At 38.8% G+C, this 23880-nt stretch overlaps 1 protein-coding gene across 3 annotated transcripts in view; it reads right to left on the reverse strand.

The window, feature by feature from the left end:
* The window catches only part of UCHL5 (ubiquitin C-terminal hydrolase L5), a 117368-nt gene that overhangs the window by 60752 nt on the left and 32736 nt on the right, over window positions 1-23880 (reverse strand). For all 3 annotated transcript variants that reach the window (XM_075182726.1, XM_075182728.1, XM_075182727.1), the window contains 3 exons: window positions 18219-18324; window positions 15091-15216; window positions 12645-12706 (listed from right to left, as the gene is read on the reverse strand). In XM_075182726.1, coding sequence (XP_075038827.1) covers window positions 12645-12706; window positions 15091-15216; window positions 18219-18324 — 294 coding nt within the window. The remainder of the gene's footprint in view (window positions 1-12644; window positions 12707-15090; window positions 15217-18218; window positions 18325-23880) is intronic.

Raw genomic sequence — 23880 nt, forward strand, 5'->3', positions numbered from 1 at the left:
GACGGCCCCTAATACATTAAACTAAACCTAACAAAGTCCTGATAGCTACCAATTCAAATATTACACACAGAGAACTCTGGAATGCAGAAAGTTATTTACAGGACAGTGAGTAGGTAATTGTACTGTCCAAAGCAAGGTATATCTCGGTTTAAAGCGACAGGGTTAGGGAAGCAGACCTGGAGAGAAGGTAAAGACAAAGGTGAGGAGTGGAGTTAATATCAAAGGCAGTAGTTAGGAGGACTGGGTTTTAAAGATACCCTTGAAGAGTAGAGGATAATCTGATATAATGAGGGAGTGTGTTCCACATGGGAAAAGCAGCTCGGGCTAAATCTTGGAGTAGAGTGAGATAGCTAGGCCAGAGAGGATGAGGCTACCATAATCAAGGTGAGAGATAAAGGAGTAAATAAAAGTTTTGGTAGTTTCCATGGTGAGAAATGGGCTTGGGTATATTCTGCAGGAGGAAGAAGCAGGATGTGAAGAGGGACTGAATATCATATTTGGAGGAGAAGGAAGAGTTGAAAATCAACATAAATAGAGAGGGGGGCGGGGAGGTGAGGGAACCCTAGAGGGGATGAAGAGTATCCTTACGGATATCTAGTCACCTACTGGATGGAATAACTTATCCGCCAGAATGGCAAAATATATTAACATATACAGTCAACTGGCAAACAGTGTGTAAAGAGTGAAGAGTCAACAAAAAAAGATTAATCTGTCACCTCTACGGACAACACCCGTCTTGACCAACAAGCTGATAATATCCAATCATCTGATATCACTAGCTCCTACATACTATCTGGCTGTTGTCAAAGCCATAAAAGGCAACAATGGGTCTTATGTTTTAAGAACAAGCCTTTAAGTTTACCACAATGTTACAAAACCTAAAAACTCAGCTCCTACGAGTTTTCAAACAAGTTCAAAATTAATGAACAGAGAATTAGTAAAAAATGTTATGATGTTGCACAACTAAAAGGTACAATCGGTGACAGGTTAGTAAAATGCAAAAACAATTATGGAATAGTTGATGACCTTGAAAACAGATCATGTCAGAATAATTTCTGTCTTATCGACCTATCATAATTGGTAAAGAAATAATCTCTTACTCAATTCTTATCAACTATCTTACCAACAGACAACTTTGTGCCTCTGTTGTATAACAAGGCGAAATTGGGCCCACCTAGGAATTCCACCTTGGAAAGACTCAGAACTGTGATATTTCGCTGCCTTAACTCTACGTAAAAATTGGACGACATCTGAACAGCATCTAAAAAGATTGACACTTGTTTGGGACACACATCGCCTACATCTATTTTAGGATTTTTCATCTGACGTGACAAAGGCATGCTATTGTCAAGGCAAAACAAAAAAAATTGCATTGCTTTATCCTGCTAGTTTGCAGTTCTTTTATGGTAAATACTTTAAAGGACTTCCTTTTTGCCGATGACGAATTCAACGATTTGCAAAAAAAAAAAAAAAATATTGGACAAGGTTGAAGGACTTCAAAAATATTAATTACTTGATGCAGGGGAGAGGAGAGATTGTATCTGCTTTGGTAGCTACCCTATTTGGGTAAAGACAACTTGCCTCTATGCATGCTCTACTACTTTTTAGAATCATTTCCCACTATTCTGTCTCCCTTCCCATCCTTCTTTCCTTGTCTTCTCTTCATTCCTTCCCTTTACCATCCTCTCCCTTTTTCTCTTTGCAGGTTCGAAATATACACGGCTTGTAAGTTTTCTGTATGGTGAAATTATTAACCTGTCTGTTAAGACGCCTACATCAAAACCTGAAAATTCAGGTTCCAACTCATGTGATATTACCTATTGTACTTTATTACCGAACCTCTCCTGACATTTGTATTAGTTCTGCAAATAATGTTGTCAGTATCTTACACTAGTTCGTACATAGCATTCATATCATGGGTCCCTACTTATGTTTCTTGGTGGGCTCCACATTTATTGTAATTCACACTATAGTTATGTGTTGCTCTACAGTCAGGATTTGTACCCGACTGCCCTTGGCTAGAAAAGTTTGTATGTTTTTCTGTGTTTTCTTCTAATGTTGAATTGTTGCATCATGCCTCTTGATGTTTGGGTTACTGTGATTTTTGATTGCCCGATGGAGGAGAATGCTACCCCTGACCCCCTTTTTGTAGGCTCATTAGCCCTTACACACTGTGCTCCGCTTAAGACTACCAAGCTGGCCTCCTTCAATTTTTGTTCTTAGAATGTAGGGGACAAACTCCCAGTTAAACTAAAGAAAATATTCAATTATCATACAAAAGGCTGATGTAGCCTTTTTAAGGAAGCCCACTTTATTGATAAAGAACATGAAAAACTGTCCTTGCCTGGTTTTCATGCAGTAGGTTCTACCTCTTATAGCTAAAAATCTACATGGAGTAGTTCTATTATTAAAAGGGACAACCGGACTTCTGTCCACTCAAATTAGGGATCCTGAGGGTAGATTTCTCATGTTGAATGGCACTCTTAATGACACCAGATTAACACACTAACCAGTATCTCTGTTCTTTACAGAAAATTATGCCAGCCAGTTGGCATTAAGAAGTAGCCAGGTGGGGGCAGAGTAATTCTTTGAAAGATTGAAAAACTTTGGATGTTATTGCCCACACCTGCCAGGACTTGTCAGACTGCTGCTCAGTGTTCTAACACAATGTTGGATGTAGTGCTCATATAGTGCCAATTCCAATATGAGAAACAATGGTTTATTCCATTATAAAATGATTCTGTTGGAATCCAAAAGCTGGGTGGCAAGTAAAAAGTGTCTGGAGCACCAAAGAAAAATAGGTGCTGGGGAGAACTCAAGGTATGCCCCTACTGTGTATAAAAAAACACTTTTTTAAAAAAAAATTCATCCATCGCCTGTGTATCATGATAATACATAATGGGAGGAGATTTTAATATTTTTGCCTCCTGTGTTTTGGACGGGGAGGGATGGCGGGGGGTGGTCATCTGTGTGAACAGACAGACTTGGGCTGGGAGGGGAGTGGATTGTCTCCTAATCAGGGTATTAAAACTATAGCTGTTCAACTTAATTTGACCAATATTTGGCGGGCTAGAAATCCTACAACAAAAGTTTATATATGTTTATCAGCAGCAAATGGCACACTTTTGTGAACTGATTACTTTCTTATCTTCTTCTTTATTACTCAAAATTGACTCTGTAGAGATCGAACCCATAGGTCTATCAGAGCACTCGTTGATATGGCTTAAAACTTAGAAACCAGACTATTAAAAAAGGACCATAAATACAATGGCAATTCCCTGCCAAACTTGCTAACTCCCTAAAGTTTCGGAATATGTTGATTGTAGTGTCGAAGTCAGCAAATTGGATAAAGTTATCTCAATTAATATCGAGCAAACTTGATTGTCTTTGTCTGAAATTATGCGTAGAGCACGCTACTGCGTGGAAGGGCGTATCCAGCCGCAACACGTGGCAATAACAGTTTTTACACTTTTGTATACATTCGCACCAACACACACATTTGTAAATAGTACACATTAATCGTAGTTGCAACACATAGTTATTTATGTCGAAATATAGTAGTGTTTATGGGTAATATTATAAGCTATATGCATATTAGTGATACATATGGTTCAGGTTAAAGGAAAGGTGTCATGTCTGATATCATATTAATCCCCTTTACATCAGCAGCTGTCCGGTACATTCGGCAAAGAGATCACACATTGCATACTCTAGTTATTGATGTTAGGGAATAAACCTTTAATATGATGCTGACTGTAAAATGCTAATGGACTGGTTGTAATTGGAGTTTTGGCGGGAAGAACAGAGCTCATCCCCTGTAGAGATGACCCCCACCTTTGGATTCCTTAGATTGAACCAGCCTATGATCTGCAACCCCCTGGACCTTCCTGAAGCCTGGACCAATAGAATCAAACCAAACCATCTGCATTGTTTCACTCTATTTCTGTTTGCATATAAGCAGGAGCTTTTCATCTAGTGTTCAGACATCTTGTCCACAGACTTCAGGACTGAATGACTGTCCACTGGATCCAGAGCGCCTGCGATAAGTAACGACTGTACTTACTATTATTTCGCTTGAATTATTCTGCTACTTTTTGAGAATAAATATTTGTGCGTTGGAAACACAAATCGAGATTCGACAATCGTTATTGGATAGCGACAAAACGTGCATAACAGTAGTCTGGCATGATTTTTCAAACAAACAACATTGGGATAATTCCCAACTATTCTGGCAAACTGTTAAGTGTTTTGGGACCACATATTTTCCATACGTTCGACAACATAAAGATCAACCTATCTTATATTTGGCACCGCAAAATTAGCTAACCTCTGCTTACCAGGCATTTAAAACTAATCCTTCTGCCATTAACAGAACAAACTTTAGAGAAAAGAAAATCTATTTTGAGGTCACAAATTAGTTACTCCCATACATGTAATTCAAAGGTTATCTCCCTGTAACAGATTAGAAAGTAAATGGGCAGATTTATTGCCAAATTTATAGAATTTATACTTGGGAGATCTTTCCCTTCCCCACACGCAATGGGAACGAGTTGCTAGTATTTGATGAGAAAGAACTGGCAGACCTCTGGTTGTTTTATTCTGATCTTTATTCCAAAGACTTCTTACACCTCTAACAAACAAAACTTTTAAAATAATGTTTCCTTGCACAAATTTCTGAGCAGCAAGAAACATCACTCATGACACCATTCACATTAGAAGTAAAAAAAAAAGGTTGTCAACTTAAAGACACAGAGAATTCTCTGGACAGTTCATCAAGGCCAAAGGTTTTCAGATATTGCAAGAACTTAGATGTGAAGGCCTTCGGGACTTTTTCAATGAAAAATTAAAGAAGAATCTTCTTACCAATCATTAATTCAGCTCTGATAAAGTAGTTACCTAAACCGGGGTGAAACTTGGAGAAGCCGGCCTCTTATCGACCTATATCATTTTGTAGTCTATAGGAAACAAATTTTCACTAAATTATTAGCAGAACGCCTTAAATTGATATTACCGAATATTATTCATGCTGGTCAGATGAGGTTCACCTGGGGTAGGCATTCTGTAACAAATGTATCAGAGCCAAGACTTTATGTACATCACTTACAGTCATGGCCAAAAGTTTTGAGAATGATGCAGCAGACTTTGAAAACTAATATTTGTGTCAGTTTTTATGATGGCAATTTGCAGATACTCCAGAATGTCATGGAGTGATCAGATGAATTACAATTAATTTCAAAGTCTCTCTTTGCCATGGCAATGAACTTTATCCCAAAAACTACATTTCCACTGCATTGCAGCCATGCCACAAAAAGACCAGCTGACGAGGACAAGGCTGGAGATCACACTTTCATGCTGACTGCGTTAGAACAGACTGGAAGCTTTAAAAAGGAGGGTGCTGCTTGAAATCATTGTTCTTCCTCTGTTAACCATGGTTACCTGCAAGAAAACACATGCAGTCATCACTGCTTTGCACAAAAAGGGCTTCGCAGGCAAGGATATTGCTGCTAGTAGGATTGCACATGTCAACCATCGATCATCAAGAACTTCAAGGAGAGAGGTTCAATAGTTTTGAAAGCGGCTTCAGGGTGCCCAAGAACGTCCAGCAAGCATCAGGACAGTCTCCTAAAGTTGATTCAGCTGCTGGATTGGGCACCACCAGTGCTGAGCTTGTTCAAGAATGGCAGCAGGCAGGTGTGAGTGCATCTGCACGCACAGTGAAGTGAAGACTTTTTAATGATGACCTGGTGTCAAGGCGGCCAGCAACTTCTCTCCAGGAAAATCATAAAGGACAGACTGATATTCTGCAAAAGTAACAAGGTTTGGACTGCTGAGGACTGGAGTAAAGTCTTTTTCCCTAATAAATCCCCTTTCAGATTGTTTGGAGCATCTGGAAAAACGCTTGTCCGGAGAAGGAAAGGCGAGCGCTACCATCAGTACTGTGCCATGCAAACAGGAAATCATCCTGAGACCATTCATGTGTAGAGTTGATTGTCAGCCAAGGGAGTGGGCTTACTCTCAATTTTGCCTAGGACCACAGCTATGAATAAAGAAGGGTATTAAAACATCCTCCAAGAGCAACTTCTACCAACCACCCAAGAACTGTTTGATGACGAACAATGCCTTTCCAGCATGATGGAGCACTTCATTACAGTATACCATCTGATAAAAAGGTCTAAAAACACTGAAGCAACAAACTTTGTGAAAACCAATACTTGTATCATTCTCAAAACGTTTGGCCATGACTGTACATTCCTCAGGGAACTCTAACTGAAATATTGTTTTATAGCTTGATGCTGAAGAGGCTTTTGATCTAGTAATATGGGACCACCTATTTAAAACTCTTTGTTGGTTCGCGTTCCCTGATAGATTTGTAAATACAATGCAAACACTGTACAAAACAACCGCTAACCCAACTTTTGACTAATGGTTACCTATCCGATACATTCTGCATTCAACGGGGAACCCATTGGCACAGTTATTTGCTCTTGCGCTGGAACCCTTGGCACTTGCCGTGAGGTCAAGCAGGAATTATAGAGGTATCAAGGTTGGTAACCTGGACAACAACATCGCTTTATTTGCAGGCTACATATTACATTCAGACACCATCCTCTCTATATCTTCTATATTATTAGGGACAATTGAGATTTTTGCTCCTTTGCTGGCTAGAATATTAATTAATATACACTACTGGCTGATCATAAGCTTTCTCATGATCTACGTGTCATACTAACAACGTTATATACACTCCAGATAACATAAGCTTAATTATACAAACATAATTCGCAATATCTGGTCTATTCTGGATAACTGGAAAGATCTAAACCTTTCCCTGTTTGGTAGACCCGCTGTTATTAAAACTGTATTCTTTCCGAAACTTACCTATCCAAAGCAGATGCTCTTCTCCGTATAACCGCAGCAAATGTTGCTAAATGTGCATGGTGCAATGTCTGGGCGCCACATTGGTGGTAATTATGGCAAAAATCTTGGGAATTATTTTCTCGCACCTCTATGGGGTGTGCGGAAGGAAAAAAATAAATAAAAAATAGATTTCTGTTATATCTCCACCGAAGAGTCTCATGGACATTCCGGAGACACTACCCAGCTAATTGAATTTCCCCCCTATGTGCATTACCATATGGGGCAGCCCTGCCTTTGAACACGGTCTCTCTAACAGGCCTGTCCAACCTGCGGCATACTTTGCCAGTAGACAACCTGTTGCTAGCTGGAAGGGCATGCTGGGACTTGTAGTTTCACAACACCTGGAGGGCCGCAGGTTGGACAGGCCTGCTCTATAACAAACACTATCTGGAATAGAAATGGAAATTTCTCTCATCAGATATGCATTTGACACCAGGGACTCCTTATATTTCTTTCAACAACTTTCTCATAAATACTCCATAGCTAATAAACTATTCTATATGTACTTGCAGGTCTGTCATTTTGCCATGACTGACACACAATGGGGCATATTCAATTCTTTTTTTCTGCGCCGCGGAAAAACTATTACTGTTAATACGGTAATAGATAGCTGGATTTCAGCTCGCGGGTAAATTACTGCATTAACGTTTTTTCCGCGCACGATTACCGTAACGGTAATCGTGCGCGGACCGCGAGATTTTCGCCGCTTCCGCAGAGAATTGAATATGCCCCAATAAGTCTAAATGCCTTGGATAATATGTTGCATTTTCTGAAGACCAACAAATTCAGAATACGATTTTTATATCAAGATTCATTTATTCTGATAATAGCAGACTTTGAAAACATGCATTTCAAAACTGGTGTATTTACATCCCCTCAATTACTGGCCTCAATACCTTACTGAATTTTGAAGAAAAAAAATTCTGAAATGCTTAACATCTGCAAAATTACAGGAAGTACCTATTAAAACTATCCAGCAAGCCTTTGTTGAAATGCAAAGTGCTTTCTTTGTGTCTATGAAATAGTTACCTTGTTCATCAGTTGCCGACAAAATTCTGCCACTTTTTATCGTATTTTTGAGAATGTCTGAAAATATTCAGACTTTAGAAGATCCTAGCTTTTTTAATTAAATTTTGGGATCACTTTGTGTAGGAATCCCATCCTGTTGTTTTTATGCAATTTCGATGTCTGGAAAGATAGCCTGCCTCATATTCGTATTAATCCAGCCTTAAAAGTTATTAACTGTTGCTAAAAAAAACAAAAACATTTCTACGCAACTCAACGTCTTCCTGTTAAAAATAAATTTCAAATAATAATTCCATTTTTACTTTTGTTCTTTAGACGTGCAGCTTTTCCAGTTATCAAGACACAGGATCTTAAATTTCATTCCAAGTGTGATCATTATATTGAGTGGTCACCCAAAGTTAAACAAGATGATATCCTTAAAGTGTTTGAATAGACCACTTGGTTTCTATTTAAGCAGGTACAGATGTTTAATCTTTTCTTGTGGTCCCCGACTTACATGTGGAATGCCCAAGTACATGTGTATGATATCAATCAGCAGTGTGGGTGTCAGATGCGGTCTTACTGTACTCTTTGGTAGTTTATTACCTTTCCATTGATTTGATTTGTTTAGCCACTTTATGGCTTTTATTTATCTGTGCTCCCGTACATCTAGTACGTCTCTTATACTACTCTGGTCTCCTCCCCCCCCCAGCGGCACCAAAGAATGCAGGCTGAATATAAACCTTTTGATATATGCTCTGTACCGTTTGTATTGTAAAACTTAAGTGTGGTTGGCTCACTTGCATTGCTACTAGAGGTGTTGCACACATTATTTTAAATTGTCCTACTGCGTTTTTGTTTTTGTTTTCTGTTTAATGGTATTTAAGTATTTTTCAGATAGTGATAACTTGAACAATACCGTTTGTATTTGGGTCGTTCATACATTTCTCATCTATGTCCGCTCTATATTATATCTTGTGTCAATAGTATATGTTGTATTACGTTATCCTTTATTTGAGAATAGCAATCTCATTGTTTAATCGTTGAAAATGCACAAAAAAAAAAATGTATATAATATTATACATCTCTCCAAGATTTGTCTAAAACCTGTTATACCAAGGAATACACATGGGAAAAAGGTTCATCATTTTCAAATGGAACAAAGAAGTCTTTACCATGTGCATATGTGAAATCATTAAAACATCAAGTGGTGTAAAAATTTTTACAAACCAAACATTTTAATGAATCCAAGTCCTCAAAGCCCTGACAACATCCAAAGTCTGTAGAGAGCAGTCCTATTCTGGCGACATACTACGGTCTGAAGCCGGAACAAAATGTACCGATATAGATGGAAATCAGAGACCACTTTGGTCTGATGAGAAGGTTTAGTCCAAATGCAACCCTGTCTTCATGAAAGACGAGACACTGAAAACTAGAAGACAGAACCCCCCAGCTCCAAAAATCAACAAAGCTGTGCGGATAGCCAAAGAAACGTCTTCAAGGCAAGGAACTTTAACTCCACCAAATACAAAGGTTTGAAGGGAGGAAGCTCCAAGGCTGACAACAAAAGGCTGCGATTCCAAGACGCTACTGGAGAATGGTGGGGGGAAAATATATGAAGGTTGCACATGCAACACTCCTAAGAAAGTCTGTACCTCTTAAAAATGTGTGAGAAAGCAGAGCGCGTCAACAGCTGAACTTCAGAAAGCTAGGTCTCAAACCATCATTCAGGCCTTCCAAGTACAGGAGTAGACCAGCCAACTAAAAAGAGGTAAAAAATTCCCTTCCTTTTACAACATCCTGAGACGATGCCTATGTGAAACTGACTTTAGTCTTAAGCATGATCTGTGACACGCTGTCAGACACCCTAGGCCTAAGCATCATGGCTTCAGCAGCCATTAAAGTCAGCCAAGTTAAATCCTGGTGATATAAAGGCCCTTCAGTTAACAGTTCTTGTCTTAGAGGTAGATACCACAATGGGCCCAATGCAATATTGAGAAAGTCTGTGCAACACAATCTTTTTGGCAAGTACCATGCAACCAGGATCCCCCTCTCTTTAGCTTCTTTAGGACCCACAGAAAGCACTGCTACAAGAAAGGGGGGAGGGAACAGGTAAATCAGACAAAAAGGTCAAAGGTATCAACATGACATCTACCAACAATCAGATCCCCTTTCCTTCAGCAGAAGTGCTCCACCTTGTGGTTCGAACAAGATGCTATCATGCCAACATCTAGACATCCGAAATTGGAGTATGGGACTGCACGGCAAATCTGAGAAGGCACTGGTGTATCCTCCTAGATCTGACCACGCAAATAGGTCTCCTTGGTAACCAACAGCAAACACTCATTCTGTTACATACGGTTTATGACAGACCTCAAGGACTCCATATTTAACCTGATCCAACTGGCTTCAGAACCAAGAAGAGATTGGAGTAAAAACCCAATCCTCTCTCCTCTGGAATGACTACCCATGAATAGATCAAGGACTGGATGGCTTCCGTAGAGCAAAAAGCTTTAAATTTTAACCACCATTAAGGCTAGAAATGGAGACCCATGATGTATACCTGACTTAGGATTTCTCCCACCCAGAAGTACCCAGGTTGATAGCTTGCCCATCATGCCAACAGTTTGCCTGAGGGCTCAGGAGATGGATGCATAGCTGTCCCACTTTGCTCTCAGCTGAGCTTTACAACAAGCAGTAAATTGTCCTCCAAAATACCTCCTAGATTTCTCTGACCAACAAAAGGCGCAAAACCTATGGGGCATTACAATTTTTACTTAACTCTCAATTGAAACTTAGCAGCAACTTTTTCCACCTTTTTTTTTGGGAGCTCTCTTTCTTCTAATAAAACAGACTGCTATATGTGCAACTGAACATTTTTTTTTTCAGCTGAAAGCAGCAAGTAAAACCTATTATAACAAGCCAGAACAAATATACTCAAGACAGGGGCCAGTTATTTTGTAAATAAAAAAAAAATAAAAAAATTAAAATACTGAAAAAAACTTTTACTGAAGATAGTAATAGGTATACATATTACACTATGATTGTTTGTTTTGTGTGTTTTTAATTCACATGATATATCGGGATGAGAAGAAATCACTTACAAAAATTTCTCAAGAGAAGAATCACAATATATCAGAGACTTATCTATTTCAATTTCTATTTTTGGATTGTTTAAAGAGTATGTTACGCTTATTAATTTAGTTATGTAATTAGAGAATTGTTCACAAGCGCAGATTTGCACTAAATGTTCTTTTTTTTTTATATGTGTTTGGGTATTGTTTTTAAAAAAATGCAGATACTAAAAACACAATTGTATTGTAATTTATCCATTTCAATTTTTATAGTCTAGGATTTTATGTATATCGTTTAATGTAATTAAATTATTGTGTTTTTAGTATCAGCATTTCCTGTATAATTTTATTCAAATGCGACAATCAGATTAAATCCACACTCTCAAGCAAAGCAAGAGTGCATATACAAAATATATAAAAAAAAAAAATCTTACAAACTAACATAGCATATCAGTTTATTGGGTCATTCACACCCTAGATCAGGCTTGGCTAACCTGTGGCACTCCAGGTGTTGTGAAACTACAAGTCCCAGCATACCCTTCCAGCAATAAGCTGCTATATATTGGCAAAGCATGCAGAGGCATGTAGTTTCACAACACCTGGAGTGTCACAGGTTAGCCAAGCCTGCCCATGATATATGTATTCATATTTGGTTATTTTAGCGCTGGAACCCCTTTATGATTTCATTTTTATCTATAGTAGGTCTGAACTACATACAGATTCTAGCAGCTTTTTGAAGATATCCCATTTGTTACCTGTGCGCACAAACTAATTTGCATCTAGCACAGCCCTCCAAAAAATAAAGACCCCTTCATACATCTCAAATCTCATATCAAAATAATCTCTCTCCCTCTTAGAGCTACTTCTGACCTGCGTCTCGACTCTGGTAAATGCCTCTCACTCCCGCCTTGGAGAGTTCTCCTGTGCTGCAAAACCCACTTATGAAATTCCCCACCACGCCCAATCAGACTTTCCCACAGCCTTAAAAACATTAGACGCAAAAACAAAAAAAAAAAAAAAAAAAAACATTAGACGCTCTGAAAACCCCAATGGACCCTTCACAACTGTCCCAACCTCCACTGAGTCACGCTCGCTCCTCTTGTTTCAGCTGTGCCCTGTTTCCATTTAGAAAGTAAGCTCTTTTAGGAGCAGGGTCCTCCATACAGTTTGTTTTATTGTCTGCTCTTATTTGGTCTACCTTGTATATCCTCTTTTCCCTACACTCTGGCGTTCTACAAAATAATAATTGTCCCTACAGCAAAAGAAAATGCTGGCAATTGCATAAACTGGGGTTAATATGTACATTTACTAACGATTTCAATTAAGATACCTGTCTGCACCATTTAGTTTTACTTAGACAGATATACTAACTACTAAAAGCACCATTAGAACAAATTCACCCCATTGCCCCTAGGAGGCATATTCTTTCATTTTTAGAAGTTGCTAACTGGCACATGAAGGATTCTGTACCAGCTGGCAGATTAAACCTTTAAGTCACCATGGTTTCCTGGCAATCCATATTTGTCTAGCCCTTCTGGTCTATACAGTAAATATAATATTTTGTGGAGCAGAGTAAGATGAGATGGATTTTACATAGCATACTGACAATTTGCCGTTTCATATCAGTTTGTAAAACTCAGGAAGTACCTTGCAAAACTGTTGTGTACTTGTCGAATCACTTCTGAGTTGCTTAATGCCAACCCCTTCATCTAAAAGACAGACATAAGATTAGTCAATTAACAACTCCATAGATTTGTTCACAATAGATATACCTATAGATATATCTTAAAGTTATTCTAATCACAACATTTTAATGTACATAACTGTCCCAAGAAGAGGGATGCATATGCTAGACATAATTTGCAACTTTACAGTGTGATAATGTTCTATTCCGGTCTTTGAAGACACAAGGGAAAATCAGTGCGTTATGATTTTGACTATGATAACTGTGCTCAGTACATTAAAATATCTGATCGCTATAGACTTTAAAATAAGTTCACATCAGCCAATGACTCGGCACTTCTACTAGTCAATGAACAATCAGGTTGGTCTAGATGGGCATCAGAACGAGAGAGCTGGAAACAGCAGCAAGTTAGCAAAGAAAACATACTGCTTTTAGAATGTTTAAGCCATTCAGCAACTTGAGACAGAAGGAGAGAGTTAGGACTCTTATTACGCATATATAAACAAATGGTATACTTTATTCTGTACATGAGGACAGGTGGGGACAAAGCCAAGGTTATAATCTTCTATTTCCTAACATGTGGGAAATGAACAGTAGGGGTTAGCTAGCAAGGATCCAACAGTTATTTCCCCAGTGTTGTCAGTTGCTCAATCAATCTAAAAGGATAGCCACATATAATATGAAATGTTTCTTTCAAATGTTTTGTCATGGGAAAAGCCTCCACTATTTCAGTAGATCTACAGAAATTAAAACAGTTTAATACATATGGTGGACATATAAGCCATGAGCAGCTAAAATTATAGAAGTGTATATTCAATAAACTATGGGAATTGTCCCCAAAAAAGCATTTCAGTGAAATTGCTGTATTAATATATTTGGTATTACAACGACCCACCTACATTTTATTGTAGGATTTTTGTTTGCTTGTTTTTTTTTAGCGTTTTTTAAACAAAATGTCATGACCAGTTTTGTTCACTATTTAGAAATACATGTGGTACACCTCGGTTTTATTTTAGAGAGTGCCATCAGCAGGAATGAGAAAAGTAGCACAACAATTTAAACACAAGTAAGCACTAGTTAAAATAGAATTGAGAAGCCTGGATTAATGCATTGCAATTTGACACACATACAATGCTTTGAGGATGTGCGTGTAATATTTTATTAGATGGTTGGCCTATTTTTGTATTTTATGTTTTATTAGATCAGCTGCCCAAAGTCTCTTCCTCCAACATGAAGTTATCATAATGGTTCCATCCTGGATTAAAGTGATGCTTAATTGTAAAATTTAAGTTTTCATATTTGGGGTTAATAGTCTTAACAGGACATTCCACTGCAACTCTGGACAATTAAATTACATTACCATTCCATTCCAGACAACTACAACACCTCCTATCCATGTTTAGGACAGTGCCCGATGGACTTCGATACAGGAAAAACATCTGAGATGGAGTTGCTCTGCTGACATCACTGACCCTGTCGTTTTGTAAAATCAACCAATCCACACTGTGCATTTTTGTCTACTTATTGTCATTAACTGCCTGCTTCTTTAGCTCTCCATCCTAACCTGCTGCACAGTAGTGACAGCATGGTGATTATATAAAATCACCAGTTTATACGCAACTATGTAAGATTCCTCAGTTTGGGTTTTGGAAGCAATTGAGAGTCCAAAAAGACACAATCACTCCAGGCTCACAAAAGCACTTTATGATCACTGCGAGTGGTTGAGAGTATCAGAAGAGAACTAGGATGTCGAATCTACATTAATGGACCTCCATCAAAAATGGAGGAACAGTGCAGACAGATTTAAAGCCTACGATGCTAGGAGGATTAAGGTGAACTAAACCAACAAACAAAAAATGACTATGTGAGCTGCTTGCCTCACACCAAGAATGTTAAGGGTGCGAATTGTCTATAAAAGGATTTATGTTGATAGCATCTAAGTGTGAAACAGGCATCAATAAATATTACAATTACTGACTGTAGAAGATACAGACTTAATACAAAATTACAAGTTACTTTTTGAATGGTTTGTTGGACCAGGTCACAATTACATTTGTGTCAAAGCACATTGCAAGGGGACTCATTTTTTACAATATTTTAATGTCTTTAAAAACTTTTCAGCACTTTCATGTGCTTACTGTATCCACAGTTATAAGGAATAAGGATTAAAACAGGATAAAGACATAAGAAAATAAATACCAATACATCTCTGAAGCAAATAGGCATATTTAAGACAACATATTATTGAATAAGACAATTTGCATTGTGATAAATGCCAAAGACTATCAAATAGATATATATGAATAAGCCCCTTTGTTAAAAATTAAAAAAGGAGCCTACAAAAAAAAAGGTAAATATAGTGTTAACTACCAAAAAAGAACAATGCAACAATATTGACCAGGTACTTACAGCTGCATCGAAACTTTGCGTGAACTCTTTGAATTCGGACAGGGTTTCTCCTAAATTTATATCAGGGTGAGTTGTATTTAGCAAAATGCTGACAATTGCTTGTGTAGCACATGCATTATTTATTACCTAGTTAGAATGGGAGAAAAAAGTGAAGTCATTGAGACACATTTGGTAACCAAACACTTATGGATAAATATTACAAGGGTGGAGACAAGAGAACAGACACACCTGCTAGAATAAACACTAGCTTACTCACTACATTATACTTTGTATAAAGTTACTGTCTTACAAAAAAAAAAAAAAAAAAAATGCATACCATACATACACACACTACAGACTTTTATACATGCATAGCCACTGATCAGCCACAACATTCAAACCACTGACAAGTGAAGTGAATAACATTGATTATCTCGCTACAATGGCATATATGGGATATACTGTGAACAGTCAGATGTTGAAGTTGATGTGTTAGAAGCAGGAAAGATTGGAAAGATCTGATCGACTTCGGCAAGGGCCAAAATTGTAATGGCTAGACGACTGGGGTCAGAACATCTGAAAACTGTGAGGTCTTGTGGGTGTTCCCAGTATGCACTGGTTACTATATACCAAAAGGGAGCCAGGAAGGACAATCAATGAACTAGCGACAGGGTTATGGGCACCCAAGGCTTATTGAGGCGCGTGGGGAGCGAAGACTAGCCCCGTCTGGTCCAATCCTACAGAAGAGCTACTGAAGCACAAACTGCTGAAAAGTTAACGCTGGCTATGTTATAAAAAAAAAAAAAAGGTGTCAGAACACATATGCAGCTTGCTGCATATGTGGCTGCGTAGACTACCCATGCAGACTCCTGTTCACTGCCGAAAGCACCTACAATGGGCACGTGAGCTTCAAAACTGGACCATGGAGCAATGAAAGAAGGGGGTCTGATCTGATGAATCATGCTTTCTTTTACATAATGTGGACAGCCAGGTGTGTGCACGCATGCATAATTTACCTGGGGAAGAGCTAGCACTAGGATGCACTATGAAACAAGGCAGGCCAATAAAGGCATTGTGATGCTCTGGACAATGTTCTTCTAGGATCCTGACATTCATGTGGCTGCTACTTTGACATATACCACCTACCTAAACATTGTTGCAGACCAAGTACACCCCTTCATTGCAAATGGTATTACCTGATGGCAGTGCCCTCTTTCAGCAAGATAATGCTGAAAGAGGAATGGTTTGAAGAACATGACTAAAGAGTTTAAACTGTTGAATTGGCCTCCAAATTTCCCAGATCTCAATCCGATCGGGAATCTGGGGGGGATGTGCTGGGGAAAAAAAAAAGTCAGAGCCAAGGAGGCCCCGCAACTTACTTGACCTAAACTATCTGCTGCTAACATCTTGGTGCCAGATACTACAGGACACATTCAGAGGTCTTGTGGAGTCCATGTCTCAACAGGTCAGAGCTGTTTTGGTGGCACTGGTATTGGCATGCATAAAAAGGGGCATAGATGCAAGGGAAGACAGTGTAATTTTGCCACTGTATAAATCGTTGGTAAGACCTCATCTTGAATGAGCAGTACAGTTCTGGGCATCACTCTATAAAAAAGATAATTTGGAACTAGAAAGGGTTCAGAGAAGGGCGACAAAATTGATAAAGGGTATGGAGTCATTAAGTTATGAGGAAAGGTTAGCCAGTTTAGGCATGTTTACTTTAGAAAAGAGGCATCTAAGGGGAGATATGATTACTATGTACAAATACATTAGGGGTCAATACAGAGAGCTTTCATGGGAACTTTTTACCCCAAGGACCATACACAGGACACGTGGTCATCCCCTAAGGTTAGAGGAGAGGAAATTTCACAACCAGCAAAGGAAGGGGTTCTTTACAGTAAGGGCAGTCAAGATATGGAATTCATTGCCAGGGCAAGTTGTGATGGCAGATTCAATAGATATGTTTAAGAAAGGGTTAGACAAATTTTTAGCGGAAAGGTGTATCCAGGGATACGACCGTTAATTAAAATGAAGGATAGTAGTGGATATAGGGTAAAAATAGGACTGCAATATTGAGTCTGGGGGGGGGGATTTCCACAATTGAAACAGATTAGCGGTTGCTTACTCTGGATTAATTTCAAATATAAGTGCAGGATCGCAGGAGATCCAAAATAGGTTGAACTTTATGGACTGGTGTCTTTTTTCAACCTCATCAACTATGTTACTATGTAAAGTCACAATACATTTCTGGTGCGTTAGGGTTTTTCTATACTTAGAAATATATCTGTAAGCCCCACTTTCATCCCTCAACATTTCAATTATAGGTTGAGGGGGCTGCTGTTGCTTATTTTCCATACATGATACACATATTTATCCCCTATATTCTTCAGTGAATCCTTTGCACAATATGACAAATCAACACTTAACTTTAAGAGGCTATAGTAACTGAAGCAGTTTTATCCTTTGAATCCACAAACCTAAGAGCCAAACACAATCAACAAAATCCCATAGCGAACTAAAAGATTTCTCTGGGCTTACCCTGCCAACTGTGATGGAGACATATTTTCTTTCACTGCAGCATTCACTGCCTTCCTTTCTTCTTTTGTTTAATGTGGGAGAATTTTTCGCTCTATACTTGTAAATTCAAAGCACTGTTTGCCAGCTTTTCACGCAAAGTGCATTCTGTGTGTTTGAGGCAATGTGGGATTACCCAGCATGCACCGTCTTAAACTGCCAAATGCAAAAGATCACACAAGGCAGTTATTTAATTTCCTCAGGGGCAGGGAGACTTCAAACCATTCAGAGGTACATCTCTCCCATTGAAGTCGCTCCCACCACCTCCTCCCCAGCGCATTCCCCTGATGGTACAGCCACTGAGGACTTCAGGACAGAGCCGAATTTTCTCTTGCTCTTCCTGGTGAGCTCGGCAATCCACTTTCCCCCTCTGACTAACACCCCTCTGACTCTAAGGACAAGAAAAGATGCACTCCTTGCCTAAAAACTGAAGAGCACCATAGCCTAACAAAAACAGGATGAGACGTGATAGAAAATGACTGCACATTCCTCTTATTGATTATCAGAATGACTTGGACAGCACATAAGCCAAATAAAAAAAAAAAATTAAAAAAAAAAATACAGAGCTCTAATACCTGTTTTGCGAAAAATATTGTGTCCAGGCGGGAGTCTTGAACTATAGATCCAGCAGGCTCTTCTCCGGGTTGCCACTTGAATAGGAAGATTAAACCTTGCATTGGTCTGAAATGATAGATTAAAACACTTTATTAGTCACAAATAAAATATTCTAAAAGCAGGTTTCCCATGTGGCTCACAGGACAACCTTGTGTTAAACACTGTAAATATTTAGCATGGGACACTTATTTAAGTAAATTCTGACACATGGATTAACATTAGCAGGAAGAGGCTGGTATAATCATTTTACGGATTAGGACAGAAACAGAAAGGGATATGAAAAGGTAAGGCTAATTGTAGCACAGTGTCTAAGGTCCATTGTACGGGGCCAGATTAATTTTATTTTGCTACTCTTTGAGGAGCTTCCAATACCAGTTGGTCATAAAATGACAGCAACATGGGGAAACCGAGCAGTTATACAAAAAATTAACAGTTACTTCAAAATGCTGAGTGCATTTTAAACTTTGAGTGCATGTATAAAAATGATAACTTGAATTTAACTCATAGTTGCACTGTTCTAGAGCATGATGGTGACATTAACCACAATTTTACAAACAAAATGGTTTGGGAATTTACCATTCCCAAACCATTTTATTTGTAAAATTGTACACATTCTTGTACCACTTATGAATAAAAATTTAACACACACACTTGGCTTCAGATGGATATATACAAAAATCCAAAGCAATAAAACCAACTACAAACAGGTACATTCAAAACAAAATCTGGAGCAATCAGTAATGCCTAATCATTCATGAAATGTAGTTTTACAGAGTCTCTGGAACAGGGGGAAAATTCAATATTTTGATGTTGCAACACTTGAGATTCATCCACCCAACAATCTCCTCTCTTTCTGGTAAAATAAACAGACGCTAATATCTTGCTTGCTAAGGAATGAAACTTCAAGTTCTAACTCATTCACTGTAAGCACCTGAATGATAAACTTCCTCACAGATAGCTTGCTTGCATACTCAAAAAAAAAAAAAAATATGTTAGCAGATTTTATTTTTTGTTGCTCAAGATTTTAACATGCAGACTTTTTATGGCAACTTTGTAGAATTCTTTGACACAGTTCCTCCTAGGCATGCCCTCTGTACAGCATTTAATTGTGCCACCAATTCCATCAACCACACCCTTTCCATGACTTCTAGCCAAGAAATGCCACTAAACTGACAAACATCATCATCATTTATTTATATAGTGCGAACATGTTCCGTAGCGCTTTACAATTGGGGACAAACATAGTAAGCTAACAAACAAACTGACACCTCTTCTTTCAGAAAATATTGTAAAACTTGAACCTTTGTTTAAACTGTGATGCTGCACCATCACTAAATAAATGATTTCTTTGGAGGTCTTGATTTTCTTTTTTTCACGTTGGCAAGAATGGTGTTCAAATAAGTGTGAACTGAATAATTTGAATTATGTTCAATGTCATCACTAATTATTGCAAATCCTTGTCCTTTACCCTTCCAGACATACAGTGAATATGGTAACTTGTTGATTAGCCCAAGCAAGCACTTTGAAGAATCAAAAGCTTCATCAGCTGGAATATTTGTGCAAAAGGATCTACCAGAAAATTCAAAAATTCTGCAACATGAAATTCAAATAACATACTGTTTACGTTTAAGAAATGTATGAACAACAACATTTGGTGAATAAGTTACTAGCGTATGTTGATTCCATTACCAAAAATTACAGACCAGAAGGATTTTGTTGAGGCACCAATTGATAAAGAAAATTAAGTTAAAAAGTTCTTTGACATGTGGGAAAGCTATATTAATACACTTCCTGTTGCTACCAAACTTAAAATACGAAAATGTCTCCAAAACACAGCTTGGTATGAAATCTGAAATATGGCTAGAGATACTCCTATTGTATAAATTATTATGTGGTTTTGCGAGTGCAACAAATCGTTGCACTTTTGGGTTATGATATGGCACAAGAGCGGTGGGCTAACATGGGTCCAGCGTGGTTTAGGACTGTATAGGATTTCTATTGTATTTGATATGGCTGTATACCATGATGTTTACGATGCTGTCAATATAGCTTTGATTGTATTGAAGACATGTATATTATCATGCACTGTTTTATGTATTTACATGTATATTGTCACAAGTGAGGTCAATAAGAAAAAAAGAAAAAAATTTTTTTTTTTACAGATCAGAGAACATTATGGCCATCTCAAGGGCCATTTTACATATGAGTTTCCAAACTTTTAGCATAATGGGGTTAAGCAGAGCGATTTCAGTTCTCTACTCTCACCTGTTATCTGTTTTACATGATTAACTAAATGGTCCAAGATAAATGGGTGGAAGATTTGGGTGTGTTGCTGGAGAATGAGTGAAACAAGGCAGACTACAACAAAAAAAAAAACCAAAAAAAAAACAAACACATTTTTAGATAGAGCTTACCTTACCTTACTCCAACTAGCCTATATCGCTTGGGTGGGAATGAGGTGCAAGACAAATGCATTTTGGCAAATGCTCGTTTGTTCAAAAATTTAGTTAATGTGTGGCGCTACATCCAATCAACTTAGCTGGGGGCTCCCCAGTGTCCCTAAGTGTGCCTGTTTGTGATTTTAAACACGTATATTTCTAACTTTACTTCCCTGGCTAAAGTTATTATAGTTAGGAAGAGGCTGGCGGTTGAACCTCCCTTGTTCCAAAGCTGGTGATATCTGGTTCACGATACTATGAACTGCAAAACATTTGTGTATACAAATAGCAAGACCACTAATAAATTTCACAAAATTTTGGGCGCCTGCTAGAACTCTTAATGTGTAACAAGGATTGTGAACAATGAAGATGATTGGGAAGGTAACAGTTCTACTTGTATTCTTTATTCCACGGACCAATTGCTGTATGTATGTATGTATGTATGTATGTATGTATGTATGTATGTATGTATGTATGTATATGAATTTCTGTTAAGATAACTGGATACTTTTAAAGATAGCTGGATAGAGTCAGGAGTATGGTGAAATATAAACGGTTTTATTAAAGCAAATACACAATCCAAATAATGCAGGATATAAATAATTGGGTATAGTTGGATAGCAGATAAACGGATTCAAAAAAAATATTGAAAAGCACATTGTGCCAGGCAAAAGCAGGAACAATATGGACACAGGGGGAATGCAAGAAAACAGCGAGCTGGTAATGATGGCAATCAGCCAGGTCCAAGAAAACAAAAACACTGGTTAGGCACAAACATAGAATACTGTTCAGGGAAAACAATCATGACCAGCAAGGTGCATGGTGGGGGTAGTCAATGATGCAGGTGATTAAACAGGGGAGTGAGATTAACTCTGCAGATGAGGAGAAAATGTCAGAGCACCCAGCAGCACCTCTGGTAGCACAGAGGTACTGGAGGCCTGATTCAAAATAAGTCCAAACAATCTCAACTTTATGTCTAATAATCAAATTTAACCCAATCCTGCAGGATGGGTATGTCACATCTGAATGCCAAATGCAGAACCAGCGGAGAAAAAAAACAAAAAAAAAAAAAAACCCAGACACCACCTAGGCTGGAAAAAGGGGTACTGCTCCAACACCGAAATAGACAAGGAAAAACTGCAAGACAGAGTGGAAAACTAGACATCCTACTTGCTGAAGCAAACGTTAGGACGAAAAATAAGATCCAGAGGCAACAAGGATAGCATATGTAGCACAGAAAAGGCCAAGGTTTGTTAGTACAAACAACCTACTGAAATTAGGGTGGTTGGAAGCGAAGAAAATCCCCATGAAGAATACATGACCTCTGGAAGAAAAAGGATGGAAAGGGACACACACACACACACACACACACAGAAAGACACACACTATCTTTGAACACTGTTCAAAGTGTCCTGGAAAAAGGACAAGAGACATTCCAGGGTAAAGGATGAAATGAGAAACTCCCTCACATACCACCTCGTTTGGTTATCAAAACACAGTGGTAATCTATAGAGGAGGCCACTAAACTGGCCCTGAACATGACATTCACAGAAAGCCTCTTCGTTTAAAGAATCCAAGTCCCAAAACCACTCAGCCATACACCAGGCTAGGTAACATTTGGTGCTACTGGAAGCACTGGGAACACCCTCCAATCTTCAGGTCTACTTTAAGAATACGAGGGCGAATGGCCTGCCAACTCCAGAAGTCAGCCTCCTAAAAGAAGAACACGAACAGAAAATATCACAGATGGCTGAGGAAGAACATCTAACCATGCTAAAAACCCAGGCCGCCTCCTTCACCACCAAGCGCACCTGGTCCCTCTGACAGCCAAGGAATTATGACAACTATGAGCGGTAGTCCTAGATCATCTGACTAGAACCTCAGGAGGTCCAAAACTGGAACTAGTCAACAGCTTTGCTATGAAGCAAAGACCATTTTATTTTCCCTCTAGCAAACTGTCAGAATCTCATACTGGTCTACATCCTCAGTTGCAACCAGTGTAGAATGAAATGGAAACCCCAAGGGGAAAATACACACAAAAACCTGCTGAGCTAGGAAGAGACTGAACCCGGCAATGTGTTGCCAGCATTTTCTCTGTCAGGCACAATGAGTTATGAGCAGGGGGCAGAGCTAGTCATATACAAAACAAGAATGGTCAGGTATGGGAAAACCACTAATGCCATGTGCCTTGTAAAATAAGGAAGGAAGGAAAGGAAAGGAAAGGAAAGGAAGGGCTGAGGAGAGCAGGCTTTACTGTGCACAGGAAGTCTGTCAAGAGGAGGGACTAGGTTGCATCTGCCACCCATGGCTCAGCACAAAATCAGGTAACCTCCTATGAACAGATACCCCATTGCATATGCATAATGGGGGCTGCACTTTTACTCCAGACCCAACCTAACCTTCCTACCATAAATTACCAAGGGGTCTGCACAAAGTGTAGGCCTTCAACTGAAGGCTGACTGCAACTTTGCTAGCTCCACTCTAGTCTGGACAGGGGAGCCCACTCACCTGCTGTCAGTCCAGTGCTGTGCCACATGATGGAAGACAGAACAGGATGTGGCATCGGTGACCGGCCCCCTTCCCCAGAGGAGAGTGAATGCAGTGACCACAAAGAGTGAAGCAGAAATTAAAGTCTACTATCTTGATGCCAATGAAGTATATGAGAGCATTGTGCAGGAGAAAAAAAAAAAAAAAGGGAAGAGAGCATTTAATACAGTGCAGGGGGAAGATCCTCAAATGACCTAGTGACAAGTCATTTAAGGGGATCAATAGTTGAAAAGAAGCTTCTGGAATAAGGTAATCATTCACCAACAGTCAAGTAGAGGGCAAGGTGATATAAGATTTGAGTTTGAGCCACTTAATATGAAAGGGTCTCTATATCCTGAGAACATACCATCCTATCCAGTAAGACATTTTCCGAAGTTCGATACACCTAGTATACACATTCAAATAAGCACATTTAAAACTACAGTAACTCTAATAAAAATACACATACAGATCAGCCACAACATTAAAACCACCTGTCTAATATTGTGTAGGTCCCGCTCGTGCCGCCAAAACAACTGACTTCACAAGACCTCTAAAAGGTGTCCTGTGGTATCTGGCACTAAGGGCTAGATTTACTAAGCTGCAGGTTTGAAAAAGTGGGGATGTTGCCTATAGCAACCAATCAGATTCTAGCTGT

The sequence above is a fragment of the Mixophyes fleayi genome, chromosome 8 (genome assembly GCF_038048845.1).
Source record: "Mixophyes fleayi isolate aMixFle1 chromosome 8, aMixFle1.hap1, whole genome shotgun sequence".
Taxonomy (NCBI): Eukaryota; Metazoa; Chordata; class Amphibia; order Anura; family Limnodynastidae; genus Mixophyes; species Mixophyes fleayi.